The 23,673-nt window shown below is 49.0% G+C and overlaps 7 protein-coding genes across 7 annotated transcripts; 4 read left to right on the top strand and 3 right to left on the bottom strand.

Annotated features, from left to right (window-relative positions):
* Positions 1-905: 905 nt before the first annotated feature.
* On the bottom strand, positions 906-3,363 carry J7337_004587 (uncharacterized protein; the record flags this gene model as incomplete). The annotated part of the gene is made up of 4 exons (XM_044822279.1): positions 906-1,481; positions 1,537-1,965; positions 2,016-2,177; positions 2,227-3,363. The coding sequence occupies 4 exons, from the start codon at positions 3,361-3,363 to the stop codon at positions 906-908; spliced, it is 2,304 nt and encodes a 767-aa protein (XP_044683612.1).
* Positions 3,364-4,850: 1,487 nt separating this feature from the next.
* On the top strand, positions 4,851-5,206 carry J7337_004586 (uncharacterized protein; the record flags this gene model as incomplete). The annotated part of the gene is made up of 2 exons (XM_044822278.1): positions 4,851-5,027; positions 5,078-5,206. The coding sequence occupies 2 exons, from the start codon at positions 4,851-4,853 to the stop codon at positions 5,204-5,206; spliced, it is 306 nt and encodes a 101-aa protein (XP_044683611.1).
* A 192-nt stretch (positions 5,207-5,398) lies between these two features.
* On the top strand, positions 5,399-7,061 carry J7337_004585 (uncharacterized protein; the record flags this gene model as incomplete). Its single annotated transcript, XM_044822277.1, has 4 exons — positions 5,399-5,471; positions 5,525-5,899; positions 5,954-6,603; positions 6,660-7,061. The coding sequence occupies 4 exons, from the start codon at positions 5,399-5,401 to the stop codon at positions 7,059-7,061; spliced, it is 1,500 nt and encodes a 499-aa protein (XP_044683610.1).
* A 2,682-nt stretch (positions 7,062-9,743) lies between these two features.
* Positions 9,744-11,251, bottom strand: J7337_004584 (uncharacterized protein; the record flags this gene model as incomplete). The annotated part of the gene is made up of 2 exons (XM_044822276.1): positions 9,744-10,608; positions 10,659-11,251. 2 exons carry the CDS (start codon positions 11,249-11,251, stop codon positions 9,744-9,746), a joined length of 1,458 nt encoding a protein of 485 aa, XP_044683609.1.
* Positions 11,252-11,761: 510 nt separating this feature from the next.
* Positions 11,762-13,250, top strand: J7337_004583 (uncharacterized protein; the record flags this gene model as incomplete). The annotated part of the gene is made up of 4 exons (XM_044822275.1): positions 11,762-11,806; positions 12,052-12,201; positions 12,257-12,370; positions 12,423-13,250. The coding sequence occupies 4 exons, from the start codon at positions 11,762-11,764 to the stop codon at positions 13,248-13,250; spliced, it is 1,137 nt and encodes a 378-aa protein (XP_044683608.1).
* A 361-nt stretch (positions 13,251-13,611) lies between these two features.
* Positions 13,612-16,292, bottom strand: J7337_004582 (uncharacterized protein; the record flags this gene model as incomplete). Its single annotated transcript, XM_044822274.1, has 3 exons — positions 13,612-14,177; positions 14,230-15,975; positions 16,022-16,292. 3 exons carry the CDS (start codon positions 16,290-16,292, stop codon positions 13,612-13,614), a joined length of 2,583 nt encoding a protein of 860 aa, XP_044683607.1.
* Positions 16,293-20,271: 3,979 nt separating this feature from the next.
* On the top strand, positions 20,272-23,673 carry J7337_004581 (uncharacterized protein; the record flags this gene model as incomplete). The annotated part of the gene is made up of 2 exons (XM_044822273.1): positions 20,272-21,035; positions 21,084-23,673. The coding sequence occupies 2 exons, from the start codon at positions 20,272-20,274 to the stop codon at positions 23,671-23,673; spliced, it is 3,354 nt and encodes a 1,117-aa protein (XP_044683606.1).

Here is a 23,673-nt window from a genome sequence, read left to right as displayed (position 1 = left end):
AGAATGCGATCCTTCAGCCCCAGTTCAGTTCAGCTATGGAAGGCAGGCACGGCCGTAACCCACAAAATCTAACTAACCCTGCAGGTGCCGGCCGCTCCACGTATCGAACCTTCTATTCCTTGACCGAAGACGCTCGGGAACTGGCAAGTGTTGTATTCGCTTGCCACTAGCTCGAGCTCATCTTGACCTAATCTCAGCCATCTTCAGTGACGTGACCAGCTTTAAGAATAATTCATCAAGTACTCAAATACTTTCACTGAATAAAAATAGCTTCACTTGTTTCAAATATCAACATAAAACATCATCAAATCGATTACAAATTCGCGCTGTCACTTGACACGTCTCACTAAAACGCACCCTCGTCTGCCCCGTGAGATTTTAGCATGTTATGCCTATCAAGAGTACCTAAAAAAGCCCCCTAGTATCTTCAGACATATCCATAATATTGCCGAAGCAGAGTTCCAGTGTAGCATGGAGTAAATCTGGAAATATTCTGGAAATCTACAGATGGACTTTGATTTGCAAAGATCATCTCCTTGTAACCCTTGTCTACTATATTCGAAACCTCAAACTGTTTCTCCTCACAGAGATATCCTCACAGCTCTTCACTAGTGTGCCGTGTTTCCCGCGTGCCGTAAACTCGGGTCCCAGAATAACTCACCGCGATCTTCAAGGGGCAACTATCCTCTTGCAAGGCCGTCTTGTTCCCGTCGCAAACCTCTTTAGCAAACCAAGGATGTTAACAAAGTATCGCCGATGTATTCTTTACATGTCTCTACAAAAGACATGGAGATGCAGGGTCATCATTAATCCTGACTCTATCAATGGAGCACAGATGTGTATCTAACACGCCAGTAGGGCATCATATCGTAAAACAACATCCTCGCCTTGCCTCACCTCCTCCACTAAATCTCTCTACACCACCTCGCCAGTACAGCGTTCAGCTTCACCGCTGCCGGGATCTCCTCCAGTGCGACATCGACTTTCCACATCTTGCCCTCCAATCCACCATGTCCTAGGTTACGGGCACCACCAATACCGGCTGGCACAAGCAAACCAAGGGAGATCAGCCGTTCCCATGCTATACCAGCCACGCCCCGGCTCCAGACTCGTACACCTCCACCTACAGCAAGCATGCCTGCCGCTGCCGAGTGCACTCGCTGTTTGCCCATTAAGGAGCTGTACTCATCATACGCCATTGCCAGGTTGACCGTGTCCGTGTGTGCGACAATGTCCAATCGCGCTGCAGCAATAAGGAGACCCAGGTCCAGCTCAGACAGTGTAGACAGCAGGTGAAGTCTGGAATCAGGGGCTGTCAAGGATTCAATCTCTCCTTGCACAGAAGGTATCTTGAGTGTGACATCGTTAGCTGAGAGAGCCGACAGGGGCAAAATCCATTCGGTAAGGAATGCCGAAGTCGACTTGGTCGTGTAATAGTGATACTGAAGCAAGTCCTGGAAGGATCGTTCTCTGTAGAGGCCCTGGGCTGGGTGTTAGTATCCGGCAAAGTCATAGACATGCTTTGCTTTGACTTACCTCTATCTTTTGGCTCCAATACTGCTGAAACTCAGCATGTCCTTCAAGATAGGTGTTGATACTCTCCTTTTCAGCCTCATCACTATCGACAATCAATCCCTGCCTGCAAACTTGCCAGTAGGCTTGAAGGTTCCGGGGCAGAGAGAGGTAGACGTAACGATGACTGAATCGACTCTTGACTCGCTTCTCCAGCATCTCTACAACATCCAACCGGGTCGTACAGCCAATTACGGCGATGGGCGCCTTTCGTGATTGTGCAATATCAAACAAGTTGTACAGTAGTGTTTGTCGAGGGTGGGATGCAAACATGTCGAATTCGTCAATCACAAACACAATCGACTGTGACGTGACACCTTCGTCTGTACCGATAATTTCAGAGGGATGTGACAAGAGAGCCAGTAATGACGCCATGGTGTCGGCATAGTTTGTCTACATGGTCAGTAAAGCCTAGCCAAGGGTTGGGTGTTGAGACCACTCACTCTGGTCACCAAGTCATCCTCGACCTGCATCTCCTTGCCCAGCTGTCGCCAAATTTCTTTGAGCGCAAGCTTGTCGTCTGTGTGGATGAAACCATTGAGCCTCACGACATGGAAGTCGTTCTTGTGCTCCTGAGATACATCCGAGATGACCTTTTCTAACAACTGAGATGTGGAATTAGCTTTCGGTTCATCCCGGGAACAGTGAACTTACAGTAGTCTTTCCACAGCCTCTCCCTCCAATGACAAGCATTGAGTTTCCTTCACCAGCAACAACGGTTTGTTCCACAAGTTGGTAAACCTTCTCCTCAGCCTCCAGCTGGCCAGGCAACTGTAAGCGTCTTCTCCCTGTACATCGGTCCAGAAGAACTCGCTGTAATGATCGCACATGTTGTTCCAAATTAGCAATATCAGGTACATCCGCTGCGATCTTGATGGCCGGAACCTCGACACCTGCAGTCTTTTTCGGCGTCTTAAGTATGTCCTCTTGAGTACATGACTTGCAAAGCCAATCGCCTTCAGGGATATCAGGCACTCCGTAACATTCTTGATGAACGGCAAAATCACACATGTCGCATAGAATAATTTGGTTCGGAGGTTGGGAGTGCGGTTTGATGCAGATTGCGCATACAAGCTCGTCCGCCTCAGAGTTGGCCGCCTTACGAGGTGTCTTGGCGCTCTTCGGCAGGTCCTCAAAGTAGACCTCTCCATTTCGATCTTGGCCTGCCCCAAAACTAACATTTTTCGGTGGTCGTCCTCGTGGTCTGCCCTTCTTTGGAGTCAGAATTCCCTTTGGTGTAGGTTTCGCTACCGATAGATTTCCATTTGCCATGGCCAACTCGTCGGCTGATTCTTGCGTTTGAGTGACTTGCTGGTTTTCTTCCTCCCCCTCTTGCACCTTCTTCTTTCGTGGTCTGCCCCTGGGTCCCGGTGGTTTCTTGGCTGTTGTGGTTCTCGGTCGCCCAGGACCTACTTTTTTGGGTAGAGGTACAGGACGGGGCGCATCTTGAGTGTCCCATATTGTGCCTTTCAAAGCAGATAGTTTGATGGCTGGTCGAAATTTGGGCGCTGCAGAAGCTGGTGGTGGTGGTGGTGGTTGTGATGGTTGAGCTGCAGGTTGGGTGTTGGAGTTGGGCGCTTCAAGGTTGTTGTTCACCGGTGGCCAGGCGTTTTGACTGGATATAGTAGGAGGATATGCTGAGTTGATAGCATCGAGAGCTTTCGGGGTCGAGGGCGATCCCTGTGCGAGTCCGTCGACTCTTCGTTTCTTTAATGTTGGAGGAGTAGGTACAGGATCGTCTTGAAAATGATTTCTCTTTCGAGCGCTTGCGTCCTGGCTAGGAGAGTCCATTGTGGTTGCGTGGATGACAGAAACTACCGTCAAATGGTTTCCGTACTGAAAGCTAACATTGGATCGTCTCGAAGTTTGTTTTTGTTGCCCATTGACATTATGAGTTGGTTGCGCTAAAGTTACCAAGTCAAGTCAAGTCAAGTCTAGGGGGAGACGCGTTTGACGCGTCGAGATGAGAATTAAGCGCTTGAATGGAGCCAAGTCACGGGACATGGGGTATATGCACAATGGCCCACTTTACCAGCCTTATGAGATGCTGTTAGTTTGTGAGTTTCCTAACTGGGTTGCATCCTTCAAAGACAATGGATGTTGGTTCCGTAATTCGAGTCCAGGGGTTGTTGTGCTTGCATTTACATGCAGTGACTCGGTCTATTTATATGTTTCAGCCGCTAATGACTCAATTTGGTTGCATCTGACCGCGGGGGCGCAGGCATCTTCATCTCAAGTATCAGACCATACTCAACTATGATCTCTGCCATGCTACAGTGGATATTTATATTATATTGCACGTTGAATTTTATTTCCCCAACTATTCTATCTCAAAATAGTCAATTAGAGGCAAAACCAAACATGTTTAAAACCATGATTGCATGTCTATCAGACCGCAGAATACAGGGTACGTAGAGCGGCTGGACGCAAAAGGTCCCTCTGCATGCGAGTGGTAAGCAAAACCCAGCGAAGGATCCATCGCCAGCGTCACAAACAGTCAGCGCCACGAAAAATATAACCCAAAAGAGCAAAGACAAAATGAAACATCCTGGGAACTTTGGTTCAGCCGTTGCATTTAATAGCAACAGTCTCCACTAAAGACTCCAACGCTCTCCCAGCCTTGTGGATCACCACACTTTGCCAAGCTTTATCGGTGTCTCTAGAAACAGATCACCTGGCGAATCAGAGAGTCCAAGTCGTATTAGTGAGCCGTTCATATGCGCCGTGTGTCTTCAGCTCGCTGCCACTTAATATTAATAGTTGGGGGCTAAGATTGGCCCGCTCACGTAAGATTCTGATACTACTCTTCAGTGGGAATTGTTCAATCAGAGACATCACAAGGACGAACTAACCGAGTCCGGTTCGATGTTGTGTCTGCGCTAGTCTGTAGTTCCAGGTTGAAATCCTCTTATCAAGCCATTTCAATGTTGTATTCGCAACGGCCAAGGTCCTTGTTAATATCAGGGTGCATTGCAGCTGCTGCACCTGGCTGTATGAATCCATGCACTCGTGGCTCTGATCAGCGTTTGAAGTTATCATTGAGGCCCGTAATCCCTGTCAATCACTCAGACCCGAATATTCGGTCCAGTCTACATAACTACGCTTCCATCCTGTCTTGAAAATCAATGTAGACTGGATTGTCACCGTGGCCTGAGTAGTCTGTTTCAAGGTATGTGAAGAGATCCTGTCAGATGTGATGTGTTGTTGCATCTACATGATGTTATTGTACCCTGCAACGACGACGCTGACCTTGAATAAGGTAACTGTTTCTTTAGACAATGGCTAGAGAAGATCATCACGAGAGTGCTACAGCAGCTGAAAAGCTCGCTCTCATCAAGAGTCCTCTTATATCTTCCGACTCTAGCATCGATGGTCTTCCCACGAGGACCCCTACTGCTCCTGATCTGAGCCTCTTTGGTAACAGATACGACGATGACTGTCCACAGTTCCAAAAGGTCTACACCACAAGACGTCACTAAGGAAATCTGTACTGACACGGAAACAGCACGAAGATGCCAGTCTACTCGAGCTTTTCTACGATCTCTTCTTCGCCGCCAACTACACTGTCTTTTGCGAAACACAAGGTGTCAACAGTCACGAGCGTTTCAAAGCCTATGTCGGATACTTCAGGTAGGAATAGAGAGAGCATGATTGTGATGAGGAGGCTAACAGATAGAAAGTATTCTGTGGATCACATGGCTTACAACGAGTTTGTACGATGTCCGATTTGTAACAGACAGTCTCTTCGGTAGGCCAGTTTGGAATTACTTGTTGTATGACACTAACAGAGACAGAACGTGCGGCTCGAGGTGTCCATCTCGGAGTCATGGTTGGCTTCGCCGTCGTTGCACCCAAGTTCACACCACACGATCAAAACATGAAGACCATGAGAACAATGTGTATGTTTCTCAATCCCATCCTACCTCTGAATTTCATATCTGACACTCTCTAGCCATCATTCTCATGGTCTCCCGCCTTTGCTTGGCTGTCGAATATGGAAGCATCCTCTGGCACGTCCGAAAGTACAAGAAGCAGGTTTTGCCAATGATGCTCCAAATTGGCTTGAACTTTGCCCTTGCCATGATCTATCTCGGCATCACGTTCAGATTTACCGACCACAATAGCAACGTCTTCATGACTTGGTATGTCCTTGCTGGTGTAGAGGTAATCCTCACTTTCGCCATTGCCTACATCTTCCCGGTCTTGAGCTTCCAGGGTACACATTTGATGAAGCGCATTGGTCTGTTGACTGTCATTATTGTTGGCGATGGAATCATTACTATTTCAAAGAGCGTTGTCACTATCGTCGAAAGTCCTGATGCATGGAGTAAGTATTTTATTTGTATGCCCTTAAGCAAGGGTGTCTTCTAACGATTAATAGATGCTTCAACAATTGGCATTGTAACTGCCGCAGCGACAACAATCTACGCCGTCTTCCTCATCTATTTCGACTGGATGAAGAATCCTTATCTGCCCAAGTTTCGTCAGCAACTCTGGACCCTGCTTCATTATCCTCTGCATCTCGCCCTCTGCCTTTTCATCCAGGGCTTCACGCAGCTCGTCATCTGGACCAAGATATTTGATGTTTTCAAGCACCTGAACTCGAGCTCAGTACTCCTAGACAACACAAGTCTCATGGCCAAGGCAACAACCAAGATGATCGTCGACGAGCTACAGAAAGTTGTCACAAAGTTCTTCGAGACCTACACACCTCAGTATATCACGACTTGGAACACGGCCGACGCTGCGCTGAAGAATATCTCTACTATCAACGACACCTTCTGGCCACAGGTCGTCAAGTACTCCGATACAAATCTGGATAAGGATTACCCTGATGAGAAAGACTACCAGACTTTTGTCGACGCCATGGTTGGACTCATGAGTGCCATGGAGAACGCTCTGCTTGAGACCTTCAAGATCAACCTTGCGAAGGAAGTTGACGATGAGAATAAGAGCAAAGGCATACAGCAAACTGATTCTGGTTTTGAATCTGAACTCAATGAGAAGATGTGGGTTCGTTTTCAACTTATCGTAAGTCAATCTCACGCAACATCCTCGTATCTACTTCGAATCTAATCATGACGCAGTTTAACTATACCTACATTGCAGCTGGTATCTCCCTGATCCTCATGGTCTCTCTGGCCGTCATCTCACGAACGAAACCATGGAGCAAATGGGCCATTACCCGTCATATCCTTTTCACTCTCCTCGGCCTCAGCACAAGTCTCGTCGCATTGATAAGATATAGTGCAACACGATCCGCCGAATATCAACAGAGTCCTTGGATGATCCCTACTATCACCATTGTCTGGCTCATTGTTCTTGTACTGACTCACATTCGCAACCCGCCGCCTTTGTTCTTCCAGGGTAGTCAGTCCCTCTGGAGCAGAAAGAAGAATAATCAGCAAACTTATGACTATGTCATGCCTACAGAGGGTCAGACGGCATATAAAGGAGCACCGAGTACTCAAGTTAGGTCTTCCGTCTAAATTCACTTCTTAATTCTTGGAGCATAAGTTTGGCGTTTTGAGAACATATTTGAGTCAAGCAAGCCGAAGTGGGACGAGAGTAGGGTGAATAAGCGATCATATAAACTAAGGGAATCGGAATACACAGAAGAATGCTATAGAGTAGACTATCATCACTCAACACCATCAATCAATGCAATCATTGAATATGAAAGCACTGAACAAGAGTGTGCTGCCAACTCTATCACCTATTTCGTGTCCCCTCTTGCTATTGGTGTTATTACTTGATTCGTCAGTATACTATTACAAGAACAAAGCAGAATACACAAATCAAAGGCATAGGGGTTGAGGTCTACGGTGCTCCAAACCAACAGCCATTCCATACCCAAGGCATGGCCGCTCTGTCTCCCGGCTTGCTTCACATGGTAATTCGAATCACACTGGCGCTATTCGTGATGCACCCTTCCTGCGCCCATGGTAGACACAGACGCCAGTCCCACCACTGACATGTTTTTCGTTGGTCGGGCACATTGGGCTACTGGGAAGATGTTTCGGCAGCTGAAATTCAAAAGGAGGTCGGTCTTGAAAAGGACTCCTGCGAACGGGCTTTTTGGGCATCTTTTCCCACCACTCGTAAGTGTCAGCAACAATGCTCTGGCGACGAACTGTTTGGACAGAATTCCTTCTCGATGGAGACTCCGTTTCATTGTCTTCTGTGGGAGGAACCGTTTCAGTGAAGAATGAACGTGGCCGACCGTTCGCAGTGTCTTCGGCCAGAGGCGGTGTCTTTATTCGTCTTGCCTCCTACGAAAAAAAAGCTATTAGTATGTGGCGACCCAAGATCGCTTTACCAGAACATACCCCTCCCGGAAACTGGTCATTAACACAGTTGACATGCACTGCTAGGATGTCAGCATCGGCTTTCCAGATACCGTATATGTTCTTTAACATACAAGAAGTATAGCTTGAGGCTGCCGAGGGAGGAGGAGTCTCACCTTTGAGTATCTCCCTCACAGAGCTGGTAACGCTGCTGAAAGAATCTGCTGATTCCTTGCGAGCCCATGGTGCCCTGCTAAAGAGCCTTCTTCGAAGCTTGGGCTTCGCTGCGTCGCCTTTGAACCAGGAACCTGTTTTAGTGATTTGGAGCGTGCTGGAATAGTTTCTTGCGCCATCTATTGCCGCACATTGATGGACATGTTGTGGGATAGCTGAACACATCGGCTCCTAGTCGAGATTAGTGTCAATCTATTTGTCTACCTACGAAACAAACTTACCTCTTTGCGGGTCTTAAATTTCAGCTTTGATTCGAGACTCTTCTTTGCTCTGACGTAAAGTCCCACGGAACTCGGCGGCGAAGAGGGAGGAGTATTCGTCTGCCCGTTTATCCCAGAATTGTTCATCGGGGAGATCGAGTCTGTGCTGTTCAGGCTGGGGGATATGCCACTGGAATCTGGAAATTGATCTGAGAAGCGCGTGACGGAAGGATGCTGCAGAGAGAGAACGTGCGCCGATTCCGACACAAAGGGACTGGAAGGTGGTCTTGGCTGTGTTGTTTCGAACCCTTGGAAGTTGAGTGGCGCTGAAAGGGATGTTAAAGGAGATGCGAATGAATGACCTCGAACGTCTGATTCACTAGCGGACTTTGTCGAGCGACTCCTCCACTTGAAGAAGCTTTTCCCAGAAGTGCCCTTCCGTGGTACCATAATTTGGCGCTCTGCCCAGTATCCTTGAGGGAACCAGACCTACTCGAACCCGTCACGAGGAGGCCGTGGAGGGTCAACGCCGAAACTAGAGGATGATAAAGATTGTCGATAGGTTGGTCGAGGCGTAGCAACATTCGAAGTCAGAGGAGACGAGAACATATCCTCCGGCATTGAAGGAAGGCTCGGATGGTGTTTCATTAGGTTTTCATATTTTGGTTTGGATGCCGTGAACGCCGCGGCGGCGAAGGAAGGAGACGCAGTCATTCCATGAGGAACATTGAAGTAACTAGAGCTATCAGTATAGCTTCGAATTGTTTCATAATGTGGTATCGTACTTGGGCTCGTTCATATTATGACGAATTGTTGGCAATGATGGATCTGAACGAGACTGCGCCGGCATCTTAAACCTGAAGTACCACTGTTCGGGCGAGGCCGCCCTTCGGTCAAGATGATATACTCAACTTCGGGGCGACAAGATTGTGATGAAGTGGAACGATATTGGAAAAGAATTATATATTGGCTTCAAGCAGAAAACTAGGAGGCTGGGATAGAGAATATAGCACGTATAGCGTCAGATGCTAGTGAGAAGAGCTGTTCCATAGGTAGAAACTCAGGAGGATGAATGATGGGAGTATCGGATTCGCTCGGAGAGGGTGTTCCGATGCCTTCTAGAGGTGCATGGCAGTCGTTGTCACTGCTCCTTCCACATGCTGTGAGTGGTGGGCTCATGGCATCCCCGTTGGGTAACAAGGACTCTCACTGGTGTAGAAGGCAGGCAGGTGGCGGACAGTGCACGATGAGATTTATAGCAGAGATACAAATGGAACAAAAGAATCATATATAATTGGATTGGTATCGAGATGGGCTTGTTGTCTCCAACAGACTCAATTCTATCTTCACTCAAGTCGAACCAGCTTGAAACCATTTTAATACGCCATACGCCAAATTTGTCTTGCTTCATTAGAAATGCCGTTGATCAATAACATCAGTCTCATCACCATTAGTCAATGAGCATAGTGTCATCACCATCCAATGCTGGACCCTGGGGCTCCAGCGGCACACCACGTCCTCGTCCGGCCAACAACTCTCTCCTCACCTCAGGTCCGATAGCTGCGTGACCATGTGTAAGGAGGAGATCCAGAAGGGCCTCGCGTTGATCTTCTGTGACATCGCCCTTGTATCTCTGAGCAAATGCGAGCAGGCTCTGGTGCCAGATAACAGGCAACTTTGTTCGAGCATCGCCCTCATTCAGACCCGATATAGCGTCGCCAACCTGGACAGAGGCAGGGTCGACACTGCGGAATCGCAGAAAGTGGAAAACCAGGGCATCGATAACCTGGAAAGGGAGAGCATACTTCTTCTCAAGAAGGGCCTTGATGAAGATATTGGTGGCACCTCCACCCTCGGTTCCATGAGAGGCCTCCTGGGCGGCAATATCGCATAGACCCTTCAGGGCCGCGGCAGAGTGAAGTACGGGGATAGAAATTCTAGTCAAGACGGCGGAAATGATATGAGCCTCGCGGAGGGTGCATGTTCCACTGCCGACGAGGGGAAACAGGAAGCCCTTGAAGAAAGCAGCAGGCTTGTAAAGAGCCTTCTTAAGCGAGTTGAAGAGATGGACGTTGAGCTTCTTGGTTTCGTAGATATCTTCGCGAACGCGGTCGAGGATAACCATTTCCAGGAATCGCTGAACAACATGGGGCTTGCTGGAGACGAAGATTCTTGTCGCCTGGTAGCAAGCATTGGTAGACCACTTGTCGGGCTCGGTGATAGCAATAATGTCTTCCCAGTGAGGGATTGTGGGGAGAATCTTGAAGGGCTTTGGCAGAGGTCCGGACTTATATCGGGAGAGAATTTGGCCGACCCTAGGATTGTTAGCTTATGCCGCCATTTCATATTCCAATTAGGAACTTACTTGGTGTAGACCTCGATGACCTTGGGAGGAAGCTCGTAGTCCTCCTCATCGGGGGGTCCCAGGTTGTTCTCTCGCCTCTCTTGCGCCGCCTCGTGAGCAGCAATCTTTTCCAAGATAAGATCTGCAAGGTTGACGCTCTCTCCCTGTTCCTCCCCTGTAGGCTTGAGATCCCAGCCGTGCTTCAATAAGTCATCCTCCTCGTCGGGCATGAATTTTCGGTACATGTCAAGATCATTAGGGTCAACCTCGATTTCTTCCACAACTTCTTCATCCTCGCCCCAAGCCTCCTCGTCGTCATAGACCTTGTTTTCCTCCTCAGCCTCATCGTCAAATCGCGAATCGTAGCCAAAAGTGTCGACGGTAGGTTTAGCGACAGCCTTGCCAGCATTTTCCTCCTCGGCAAGCTCACGACCTATGCGCAGAATGGTTCTGGAAGCGCGGTCGTCGACAAAGTTTTCCTCCTCATCATCGCCGCCCTTTGATCTCCTCTTTGAGGGCTTGTTCTTGAGAATACCAGTGGCTGTGATGTCATCCTCGAGAGGGTTGTGTCGTCGTGTCTGCCGCGAGGCAGAAGGAGTAGTGGCTTTAGGCATTTTGGGCGTAATGACTTGGAGATGGCACACAATGTGGGCTTGGAGTCGCAGTTTGGGTAGAATTTCAAAAATTTTGCCTTATCGATAAGGACCCCTCTTGCTCGAATCCGCCTAGTGCGCTGTATCAGCTCACAAAGGTGGTTCACCGCTTTCGGCTGAGAAGTTGTCTATGAATTGGATCACTTATATCAGAGTAATTCAGCTTGAGAGGGCAGAAACACTGTTCATGTATCGATCTATAAGTGCTCTTTCCTGTTTATAGAGACCTATACCAGAGCTTCTACTCATTCTTGCCCCTGTTGTCTCTCTCGTCTTCCTTAAGCCCTCCAATTATTCACTATAAAATACTAAAACAAAACTATGTATTTCTTAGTTATGCAATAATGCCACTGGGAATATGTGAAACATGATCACTAATGCCTCACCGAATGACTGGCCAAAACCTCCAACAGCCTCCCTCATCTTGTTCTTGAAAAATATGATAGACCAGGCTGATTCTGCCCCGCCACCATGATGACACAAAAAGAGACCCTTGGAAACTTCTTCAGCATGTGGGTCCAACTGAAAATTCACTTGTTGACCACTAAAAACGATGCCCAGTCCTGCTGAAGCAGCGATGACTTCAGGCCTCTGCCCCCACTACTCTCATGCCCCTCCAAAATCATCGCCAACTCTAAAAATTCACTTCAACCACACATAGTGAAGATATTAAGGCAGAGACAAGATGCCAACTGAACTAGAAGAGGCAGGTTACCCTAAATACCCCAGAAGAGTCATCGGCTAACATATATCAACCACAGCTCGTCGGCTTCATCGCCAACCCCAACGCTCAGATTCGTCTGCTTGCTGCTGAGAACCTCGTCCCCTACTCATTGTCAGAACCCAGTATCTTCAAGGCTGAGAAACTCCAACCAGTCAAGCATCTCAGTTTCCTGGTCCGGGACCATCCTGTAAGTCGGGCATGTAAGGATGAAAAGGGTCTTCCTGAGACTAATGATATCTCAGAAAATTGCCGAACATGCCATCACAATGCTGGTCAACTTATCGAGTGACCAAGAGGTTCTCGAATTCCTTGCAAAAGACGAGAAGTTCCTCGGCATTGTGTTTGATCTCATAGTGGTATGTTTAAAGGCCAAAGAGACTCATTATCAGTCGCTAACACGGCACCTAGAACCCCGAAGAGCCTAATGCCAACTTGTTAGCCATGCTCGTGGCCAACCTTTCCAAGTGGGATGGCTTGAAAGATTTCCTCAAGCGAAAGCAAGAGCCTCCCAAGGAACTCGGCTCAGACCAGGTTGTTCTCAACCAACTACTAGATCTGTTCGTCAAGGGACAAGACGGCACATACAACAAGCACGCAGACTTTGACTATCTAGCCTACGTCTTCGCTGATCTCTCCAAGCACGCCGATATTCGGAAGCACTTCCTTGAAGAGCAATCTTATGACAAGGTTATTCCCATTACCAAGCTCAAGGTTTTCACTGAGCACAAATCCGATATTCGACGAAAAGGTGTCGCTAGTACTATCAAAAACGTCGCTTTTGAGGTTTCATCTCACGCTTCATTCTTATCTGAGGATGAGATCGATATCTTACCTTATATCCTGCTCCCTATCATGGGTAATGAGGAGTATGACGTTGATGAGACAATGGATATGCTGCCTGATCTCCAACTACTACCTCCTGATAAGAAGCGAGACTCAGACAATCAGAATGTGCAGACACATGTTGAGACACTTACATTATTGACGACAACACGAGAAGGACGAGACCTTATGCGTCGAGTTAAGGTCTATCCTGTTATTCGTGAGACACATTTGCGAGTCAACGATGAAGGTGTTCAAGAAGCTTGTGAGCGCCTGGTGCAGGTATTGGCGCGAGACGAGGAAGACGAGGGCAAGACAGAGAACGATATTAAGGCTATTGAGGACAAGCCCGAGGCTACCAATGGACGAGTGGAGGAGGTTGAGGACGAAGATGACCAGCTCGTTGAAGTTTAAACGGAATTTTTTTGAAGCTAAAATGGACGAGTGTTGTTTATGCATGATGAAGAACAAAAGTTCCTTGCTTTTCGTAACACAGCACAGGGTAAGGTCAAACAAAGAGCAGAAACCAGAGAGCTCTTTTATATGGATTGGATATTATGAATATAGGTACTCAAAAGTAACGTATATAGACATTGAATGTTTTGCAACAAAACGAGTGTAGTCCGCCATGAAACTAAACCAAGGTAATGTACTCCTAGAATGCTGAGCCTGTGAAAGAATGTCCTGCCGCCCGATATTGATATGTATGCCCATAGGTTCCATCATAAACCACATTTCAAACGCCATCCTCCGATTTTATCTCACATTAAAACATCTATTTAGAATGACCCATGTCCTCATCGCTTTCCTTAAACATGCTCTTCCGGATGGGGCTTGCTGATGCCTTGGCTGTGATATAGTCCCGACCAGGAGCCTCGCTGGCACTGGGAGGAGACACTGGTGCAGGGGATACTGGTCCTTCACCAATGGGTGAATTGGGTGTTGGGTCCGCGGGAGGAGAGGGAAGTGGCGGCGAAGGCAAGCTTGCATTATCGCTCCTTGGACTTATGGGAACGGCCGTATGCCTGAGTGTCAAGGCATTGCCCTCAGAGACGCCTGAAACATCAGATGTTACGCGAGTCGGTTTCCCGTCGCTTTCAGTCACCCCGGATACATCTGAAGTCATGCGATTATGACCTGCTGTGGGGGAGTCAGGCTGCGATACTTGGGGTCCTGTCGATCTCGAAACGGTGCTTGCATGTTCCCCTCCTATCGAGTAAGAGTTGCTGGAAGGATTTGACATGGAGCGGGGTTTGCCGTCTTTGGCAAAGTGGGAGTACTTTTGGATAATATCGATAGGTGAGAGACCTGTATCATGGAGCTCAGGAGGTCGTGAGGTGTCTGAAACTGTGAGTAACCCTCATCACCACTTAGGAAAGCAATTGCGACTTACCAGGCATCTCATGGATTTGGGTATCAGCCACCTCAGCTGGAGGTACAGGATAGGCAGGAGTATCAGACGGTGACGGTGATAAACCAACGAATCTCGCAGTTGAGGCAACTTCGGTTCCAGGACTTGTCGGGGTCTCGTCTGTTGTGATTGTAGGAGCCTTCTCGTTGTGCTGGCCCCTGATCCATGAACGGATACGCGAGCCTGGATCTTCAGTGCCATCGTCGCTTGATCTGTTCTTGAAGATCTTGCGACGGCGCCAGAGGCAGAATACAACAAGAATACCGGTCACAAACATCAGTCCAAGGACGACTCCGAGAACTGGTGCAACCCAGTTTGGAAGACCAGATCCACCGCTCTTGTTGTCGTTGTTGTCGTCGCCGCTGTCGAGTCGAGGTCTGCCCGTTGAGACTGCCTTAGTATAAGGCCAGTATTCCTTAATCTTCTTGGTGTCGTATTTAGTGCTAAAAATGTCTTCAAGGGCAGACGTCGACCAGCCATCTACAGGGGCAGTTGCCGTTGCACCACCTTTGGCATTGCCTCCGATTTCAGAATGAATCTTTTCGTGAACGCCGTAGTCACTGTACTCATCAGGATCATATCCATCTAACCACTGTCCACTGGTGACATTGAAGTTCACAATTGGGCCCTGGTCAAGACAAGTAATCGAACTTCCGGCTTGAGACGTGTAACCTCCAAAGACAAGCATTTGGTCAGGGTATGGCATGAAGCACTTGTGTCCGGCGCGAGCATGAAGTGACTTTCCTTCGTTGATCTTGATCCACGTGAAGGATGGCAGCGAGAGTGCCCAGACGTCATCACTGTAAGCGTCCACTGGATGAATGCCATCGAACCCGCCATAATAGAAGATGTTGAAACTCGAACGATCTGAAGCCGTAGCAACGACAGCACATCCTCGAGTTCGTGCGCCTGGACCGTCCTTGGTTTCCTGCTTATACCATTTCTTGTTGTCTATGTCGTAGATGTCGATTGTCTGCATAAACTCAGGGCTTTGCTTTTCCTTGTCATCGTGCAGTGTCAATATCATTCCCATACCGATGCAAGTTTGGATATGACTTACACTCTCTGCCTCATTTGCAGATTTGCCACTCCGTCCTGCCCATTCAGGGTAAACAACACCTCCCAGGACAACAAGAATACCTTTCTTGCCCACAGGCACCCAAACAACCTCTGCATTGGCACGTCCCTTGGGCCCTTTCAACGTAGTGTTGGTCCAAGTTTCGTAGAGCTGCTCCTCCATGTTCAAGGTAATCAGTGTGTTGGAAACATTTGTGGCCTTGTTCTTGGCATCGTTCGTGAAGAAAGCTCCGTATGTCGGTGATCTCAGGCCAGAGAAATAGAACGCAAGGTTTTCAGATGGTACATTTGCAGCCCCTCCGTACGCGACGTATCGAGTGACGTCTTTGTCCAGCTTGTCATCAACAAAACCTGGCTTCCATGTCGGCTTGTCCGGTCCGTACTGGTATGCCTGGTAGCCCAAGACGTCATCCTTATCGGGTGCTTGATATAAGTCGTCGTTCCGTAACAGATCGCCACCGTAAAGGAAGAATTCAGCATCATTACCAAGAAGAGCGCCGTCGATAAAGTTAGGCGCAGCGCCATTACTGTTTCCTGAGCCGCCTCGTGCTTTTGACATGGCTGGTTTGTCGAGAAGAATCTGCGTCACATTTGTCGTTGTATTGAATGGAGTGCTCAGGTTGAAGTTGAGGATAATGCCCTCATTGTTACCTTTAATTGTTAGTTTACCCAATATTAATAGAGCGAAATGACCAACCTGTGTCAAGTCCTGTGATCGCTTGGCCATCGTTCATATTTGCAGTCCATTTGATATCACCGCCATCTAGATACACCATATCCCGAATCATTATTGCTAAGTAGACATTAGGCAAAGCTTTGACGAGATCAACAACGATGTTCTCACCTCTTGGCTGCTTCCAAATACATATTTCAGTGCTGATTTGGCCATCTTGCCAGGCATCAAACTGTGCGACCGCTGGACCTATGGCCGCTGCCAGGAATGCCCACGGTGCAGTGTTTCCAAACATCATGACTGTAATCATGAATTATTCAGAGGGCGTCGCACAGAGCAGGCGTTTGAAAGAAATTAACTGCAAGAAGATGCTAGTGGACCATTGCTTATTCTGTCCTAGAGACGCTCCCAATGGCCGGCAAAGAGACCGAAATATCCGTTGGGAGGCAAAGTGTACACAGGTAACAAGGCTAGTTCGGGAAGGTAAGCAATCCCTATTGAACAAAGAAAAAGCCTCGGTCTAGAATCAAAGATCGCTAAAGTGCCCGAGCAGCTCGATGCTTGGAGGGTTTGCAATATGCAAGTAGAATGAGTGGGCAAGGATCTAGGAATTAGACGCTAAGACCAAATGATTGTGAGATGAAAAAGCAAACGGTTTAGAGAGGATCCAAAACGGTCTGTAAGACAGAATACCAAGATGGAAGGCAAGTGTACAGTATTCTCTGTAGAGCAAACGTTCGCCACTGAGACCAGTTGAGATCGGAGGGGATGGGGAAAGGATAGGGCTGAGGGATCAGCTGTTCCTCATGCCCAGACAGCAGATTGGGCAGTTAGAGGTTTAAACAGCCATTGAGCTCCATCCATGCTCTTCGGTGACTGCCCATGCGAATATGGGCTGTATGGACACCATCTTGCTGCGGTGCAGCATGCTCTGCATGCGTTGGCTACGGTCAGGGTTATGCTTCTGAGCTGACACCGTTCTGTAAGGACATTACTTTCGACCAGGATCACTCCATATCGCTCTACTCAGCCTCAATCCTCTGAAGCCTGATTCTGCCGCTAAATGATGAGAAGCTAGGCTGACCGTTGAAAATGGTTCACCCACTTGAAGTGTGGAAATTTTCAGAGTGGTAAACAGGTGGATATCCTGTTGCTAAGGGCTGACCTCGAGGAGTTTTTGATCTGGGATCGACCTAGGACTGGACCAGGGTGTAGGCACTGCTCCGAGCAGGCCCTTTCAGCTTATGCACCTGATGGAACGGACGGTAGCCGATGGCGGTAGAGGGAATAGATGACCAGCCCGAGTCAAGATGCAGGCTGTCAAGTTTTCTTGAACAAAGAACCAGTGGCTATGGCTGAGAAACAGACGAACCAACAGGAGCTCGTTGGTGGTGTTTTGTATCACAGACTATCAACAGCCACAACCGCTAAGTGGCCCAGGCAGTTGGAATCACGGCGATCTCGCATGAGGTTTCATGTTGATTGGACCAGTTGATCGGGTTGGATGAGGACAAGGCTCTGAGCAAAGACTTTTGCACTGTCCTTCTTGTGTTTTTTTTCTCGTCAGCACCGGATTTCCCTATTGCGACGGAACGTGGATACGGACATGACCGAACGGAACAACTGGCTCTTTCTGGCAGAGATGCCAGAGTCGCAAGAAGAAAGTGCAAATCCAAAAGTGCCATCCGTCGAAGGACGGGTAAAGAGACTTTGGAGGCTGGGCTTGTCCAGGATTGGACTGACATGGCCGATCTTACCATCCACATCCCTACCAAAAATAAGCACTGGGAGATGTGGGGGGGGGGGGGGGGGGGGGGCAATGTAACGAGACCGCATCTCACCCATCGGACCCTCTCTCCGTGAAGCCAAGGAGAGGAGAGCCTCCATCCATACGGGAAAAAGGTGTTATTTTTGCACTGCAAGGATGATCTCTCCATCAACTTATGCGCTGTGCTGTGCTGGCAACCTAAGGCTAACCATCCACGTCTCTTGGTCCGCTGCATATCGGACGCAACTCACCAAGGCCCCCGCAGCCACGAGGAGTGGCCATGACCATGATGAATCAAAAGTCGCGCAGATGTCAGACTGGATGTGAGGTTGTGACCAGGCGTGGGGGAGGTAGGAGATGATGAACTGTAGGCAACACAGCATCCGGCTTTGGCAATGTTTGGTTATTGAGGTGGGCAGGTTTAAATGAGTGTGGACTTGAGAGAACAAAGAAAAGGTTCAGATGATGATTCATCTGCCAACGCGTCAAGTCGGCGAAGGACAATATCTGATCCGAGCACCATCGACCCGTGATTGCAATGGATGTTTTGTTGTTGTGGTAGGTATCCTCAGAGAGACAGCCCGAAAGAGACCTTCAGTTGTAAGGCTCGGCATGTGGCGGGGGCTACAGCGGGGCTCAGGGTCGACCCAGTGGGGATCGCAGTGGAACGGGCAGTCAGCTTTTAGCTTAATTATCCTGGTATCCAACCTTGGATTGACCGACAGACAGACAGACAGACATCCTTTCTGTACCTAGTCAGGTACGCGAGAGCCTAGTATAGAATTTGCATTGTTTTTTCTCCGTCTCATAAAAAACAGGTTTTAACTGTGATGTTCCAGTATTTTCAGAGATAAAACTCCTGCAATGATCGCCCGTATTGAAACGGATCGCAAATCAGTGACAAGTGACGAAATCGGGGAGTCTCCACTCTCTCCCGCTATCGCAGGGCTGGACCGAAGCAAAAACTTCCGCCCTGGATTGATTGGGTTGCTTTGTTTAGACTCCCACCAATCACATCACGAGATGCCCTGAGAATCAGGCTGTGGCGTCTACCTGCCCGCCCGTTTCACTATAAGCCACCCACTAACTCTACTTGGCTTTCTTGGTTCCGATGGAAGGAAGGGGTGAGTGAGCCTCGAACTTGCCGTCTCAACCTCACTCGCTCGACGAGTCAACTTCTATTGAGGCCTCTCCACATTCAACTTTTGACATTCAACTCCAGAGCACGCATGTCTTTGTGTGTGCCGCACTTGTTCTGCTTTTCTGCTTACGCAACATAATTTCACAGCCAATGACTCGTCGAATCACAATGTGACTGGCTAATTTTGCACTTTTAATACGGGAAATTCTGAACCCCTCTACACCCAAAATGCTGCCGACATCCTCTGAGACCCGGCTTTCTAGGAGCCACAGCATCATTGGCGTACCTTACACATCGAGTCAGTGACACTTCTGCTGCATTGTCTATTATTATCACAGACCACTCCGCGAACTTCCTCTCCCGTGCCAACGTCACAATCTTGCGCGTCAGGCCTTGGCTTTCAGGCTGAAGAATGGAACGGAGAACGGAGTCCCGTTCGATAGTTTTCGGTCAATTCTATCTAATCCCAAACCATGTCAGATATTCCATCTTGTCTGTCATGTGGTGGCCTTGTTGTCAGCACAACCCTCGTGGGTTGTGATATGATATTGTCACTTCTCCGCCCCTTCACGGCCCGCAGCTCTGGATCTAAGAGCGTGCGTTCGTGATATTGGAGTCTCTCAGAGGCGTCAGAACAAGGCCCTTGTCCAAGTGGACCTTCAAAGGTCGTGCTGCTTCCTCAATTGGGACATATCTTAATGTGTATACCCCTGTCAGACCCTTGTTCTCATCCATGTTCTATGCATGTAAATGCATTGTTGCTCATGCTACGGATCGCTCAAGGTCAGCAAGCTCAGGCGAGGTACCCACAAACTCTTCCAGCACATTTTAGCTACAGTGTTGTACTCCTTCTCAATGGATCTTTTGTGATGTTCCTTGCTCTTTGTCTTAATAAGTCATCTTATCTTCGGTGACCAGACTAGGATCTCTTTAATTTGGCTGACACTTGGCTGTTGAGTTTGATTACATACAAACTTTTCATTCTGGTGAATCGACTCTGCTCTTACGTCGACCCGCAACTCGGCTCTCTCAGCTGCTCCCCTGCCGTGTTTATACTCCGGAGTGGCTTACCAGAGTAATTAACTCTTCTTGTGGATGTCGACGTATGTGGGCTTGAAAATCCGCATTGCCAGTTTCTGGTAAGGCTTCCTCTGTTTCTCAGCCCCCAACCCTGCCCCAGCTCCTCTATCATATATTTGTGATACTTCTTCAAAATCAATACATTGATCTCTTTGTTTGACCTTTTCTAACATCGCAACCAAGAAGAGTTAATTTTGACGTTCGTTTCAACCACACTCGCTACTAGGACCAGACGGCTCTGACATTGGTATCACTCACTCATTGCATTGAAGGCGGTTGCCTGTCATGCGCTTCTCACTATTACTCAGTGCCCTGGGCGCTGCAGCTGTTGAGATTCCAGCTCAGAACGCTGGAGAAGGTCTCTATCGAAGGATTGAATCAGCAAGCCTCCAACCTGCTGCTGCCAATACACAGGCACCCGCTCAAGACGGATACTTCGCCAGCGCTCCTGAAGTTCAGACTTCTGCAGCCGAGGTCGAGGCAGAAACAACAGCGGCTCCGGCTCCTCAAGTCACCTCTGCCGCGCCAGTTGAGCAAGACGATACCAGTGTTGGCGGGGCCGATACAGGAACCCCGTACATAGAGGAAGGTACAATGGTGGTTTGGGATGCTAAGTGCGGTTGTCCTGTACCCGTGACGACGACTGTGGTGGTTCCTCCCCCCCCTGTTATCACAGACAGCTATCCTGCCAACGATCCAACTACAGTAGATCCTCCGCCTGAGACTACCACCGAGCCGCTTCCACCGCCTCCGGTTATCACAGATTCCTACACCGTAGTTCCGCCTCCAACCTATGGGCCCTCAACCACCAGCGAGGAGCCTCCTGCGCCTCCAACAACAACGAGTGAAGCCCCTTTGCCCCCTACCACCACAACTGAGCCTTACGTACCTCCTACTACAACGACTGAAGCTCCTGAGCCTCCAACTACTACGACCGAGCCGTATGTACCTCCCACTACAACGACTGGGCCGTATGAGCCTCCAACTACTACCACTGAGTCTCCTGAGCCTCCCACCACGACTGCGCCCCCTGAGACAACTCAATCTTGGTAAGTTGCTACTGATTACTCAAATAGCTTTTGCTAACATGCTTGAAGCGCTCCTGGCGGCACCACCACTGTCACCGAAAAGATTACAGAAAAGGTCACCGAAAAGGTCACCGTTACTGAGACTGAGAAGGTGACGGAAAAAGTCACGGAGAAGGTGACGATAACCGAGACTCAAGCTGCATCCACAATCACAGAAACAGTTCATGAGGGAACTACTGTGGTTGAGACTCGACCTGGACCAACATATGTTGAGACACAGCCGATCACAGTGATAGAAACTGTGCCCGGACCAACTTTCGTCGAAACGCTTCCAGGGGAGACTATCGTTGAGACTATGCCTCCCGTCACAATCACGGAGCCTGGAGTAACAATCACCGAAGACGGGGGTACTGTTACTGTACCAGGACCAACAGTTATCGAGGCTGGAACGACTGTCACCGAGCCAGGCACTACTGTGACGCTCCCTGAAGTTACTATAACAGAGCCTGGCAGTACCGTGACTGAGGCTGGTACAACTATTACTCTTCCCGAGGAAACTGTCACTGAGCCCGGAAGCACTGTCACCGAGGCTGGAAATACGGTTACTGAACCTGCTTTGACAATTACCGACGTCGTTACTATTCCAGGAAGCAGGGTTACTATTACCAAGGCTGGAGAAGACGAGACAGTGACGATCCCCAGAACTATTGTCCAGCCTGGCGAAGATAAAACTGTGGTAAGGACTGTGACTCTACCTGGTCAGGAAACTGTTGTCACAGTGTCTGGCGAGGAAAGGACCGTCACAGTTCCCGGAGAGCGTACCGTTGTTACTGTCCCTGGAGGGCAGGCTACTGTCACCATTGAATCGGTCGTCACAGAGAGACTGCCTGCAGAGACTGTGACTCTGACTAAGGACGGTGAGACGGTTGTCACAGTGGTTCCAGGCCCTACAACTGTCTACACTACTACCTTGACCATTGGCCAAACAGTACAGCTCCCTCCTACCACAGTCACGGCTACTCCTGGACGCATCACCTTGTGCCCCAAGCCTACAGGTCGATCTGCGCCACTCGACCGCAAGTCTGATCTCACATTTGGTTGCGAGCCAGGCTACGTCTGCAACCCGCCGAAGCCAGCATGGTGCAACTTCTGGGCGGAGCCACCTGATGAGGACTATCTTTGTGAACCTCAATACTGTATCAAGGCTCCCAAGGTCAAGAAGGCGAAATGGCGCAAGAACAAGACTGGTTTCTACCCTCGTTCTCCTGGTTACTTCAACCTGAACCCAGAGGCTTTCGGGCTTTCTTATGATATCTTTGAGAAGCAAGTCTATGAGAAGATCGTGAGTGGAGAGCTGAAGACATTCTCGACCGGAAACTGGGCTTCACAGACAACCTTGAGTGACTGGCCTGATGCCACTACTTCGGTAGCAGAGTCCTATGGCAACATCCCCAGCAACAACCAACGACGTGGACTCCACATGTACGACAGGCGAGATGTCACTCCAGCCATTTGCTACGATGACTGTGATGGTGCTTACAAGATCGCACTCTCAATTGGGAAATCAGACAGACTCTGCAGAGCAGGTTCTTCATTCCGTGGTAGCTACGACATGTGCCGCGACTGTATTAGTGATAACACCTCCAAGAGCAAGAACACCATCCGCGATTATGTTGAGCCTGAGTTTAACCAATTCATCGATTACTGTGATGGAAAGGATACCACGACTGTCACCACAGCTGCATCTGGTCCTGAGTCCCAAGTTACTGGATCTGCGGATGTTGAGACGACAGGACAGGTCGAGGCCACCTCTGGCGGTTTCAGTGCCCTTCCAGTGACAACTGAAGAGTCTGAGCCCGAGTCTACTAGTGCTGAAGCCGAACCTACTACAGAAGCTGTTGTTACCTCGGATGCTGCTGAGGCGACTAGTGCTGGGGATGAGAGCACCGATATCGCAGAACCTGTTTCTGCAGAAGATGCTTCTACACGAGTTTCTGAGCAGGCCCAGCCGACCACAGATGCAGCTGGATCGACTTCTGGTGCATCACAGCCAACCACATCCGGAGAAGCTGCTGAAGAGAGTTCGGTTCCGGCTGAGACAACTGAAAAGGCCGAGGCGACCGAGACTGGGACAGCGGCTGAGGAGACATCAACCAATGGGTCTGAAAACTCTGAAGCTGGTGAGTCTACCACTTTGTCTATTACAGCCAAGAGTGTTGTCGGAACTGTCACATCGTCACTTGGTGACTCTGAGACTGATTTAGTTTCTACCCTTACAGAAACAGGATCGAGAACAGCCCAGACCAAGGGTATTGAGACGGATTCTGCCGAGACAGGTTCAGAAACTGATGCTTCTGGAGCTGCCACCGAGACGACTGTCAAAGCTACACGCTCTGGCAACGCAAATGCTACTGAAACTGGAACAGAATCTGGAGCTACCGCAACAGAGACAGAGTCAGGATCAGGGAGAGAAACAGAGACTGGATCTGGTGCTGCTGGAGCCGCCACAGAGAGCAGATCGCGCCTCGAGACACGCACTTCATCGTCTACCTCAGACGAAACTGCCGCACCTTCAACGGTTGAGGCTGCTGCGTCAAGATTGAAAACTAGCTTTGCCACAATCATCGCGCTTTTCTCAATGCTGATGGTGCTCATTTAA

Source organism: Fusarium musae, chromosome 3, assembly GCF_019915245.1.
Source record: "Fusarium musae strain F31 chromosome 3, whole genome shotgun sequence".
NCBI lineage: Eukaryota > Fungi > Ascomycota > Sordariomycetes > Hypocreales > Nectriaceae > Fusarium > Fusarium musae.
The sequence above is the reverse complement of the archived record's forward strand: the minus strand, read 5'-3'. Positions and strand labels throughout refer to the sequence as shown.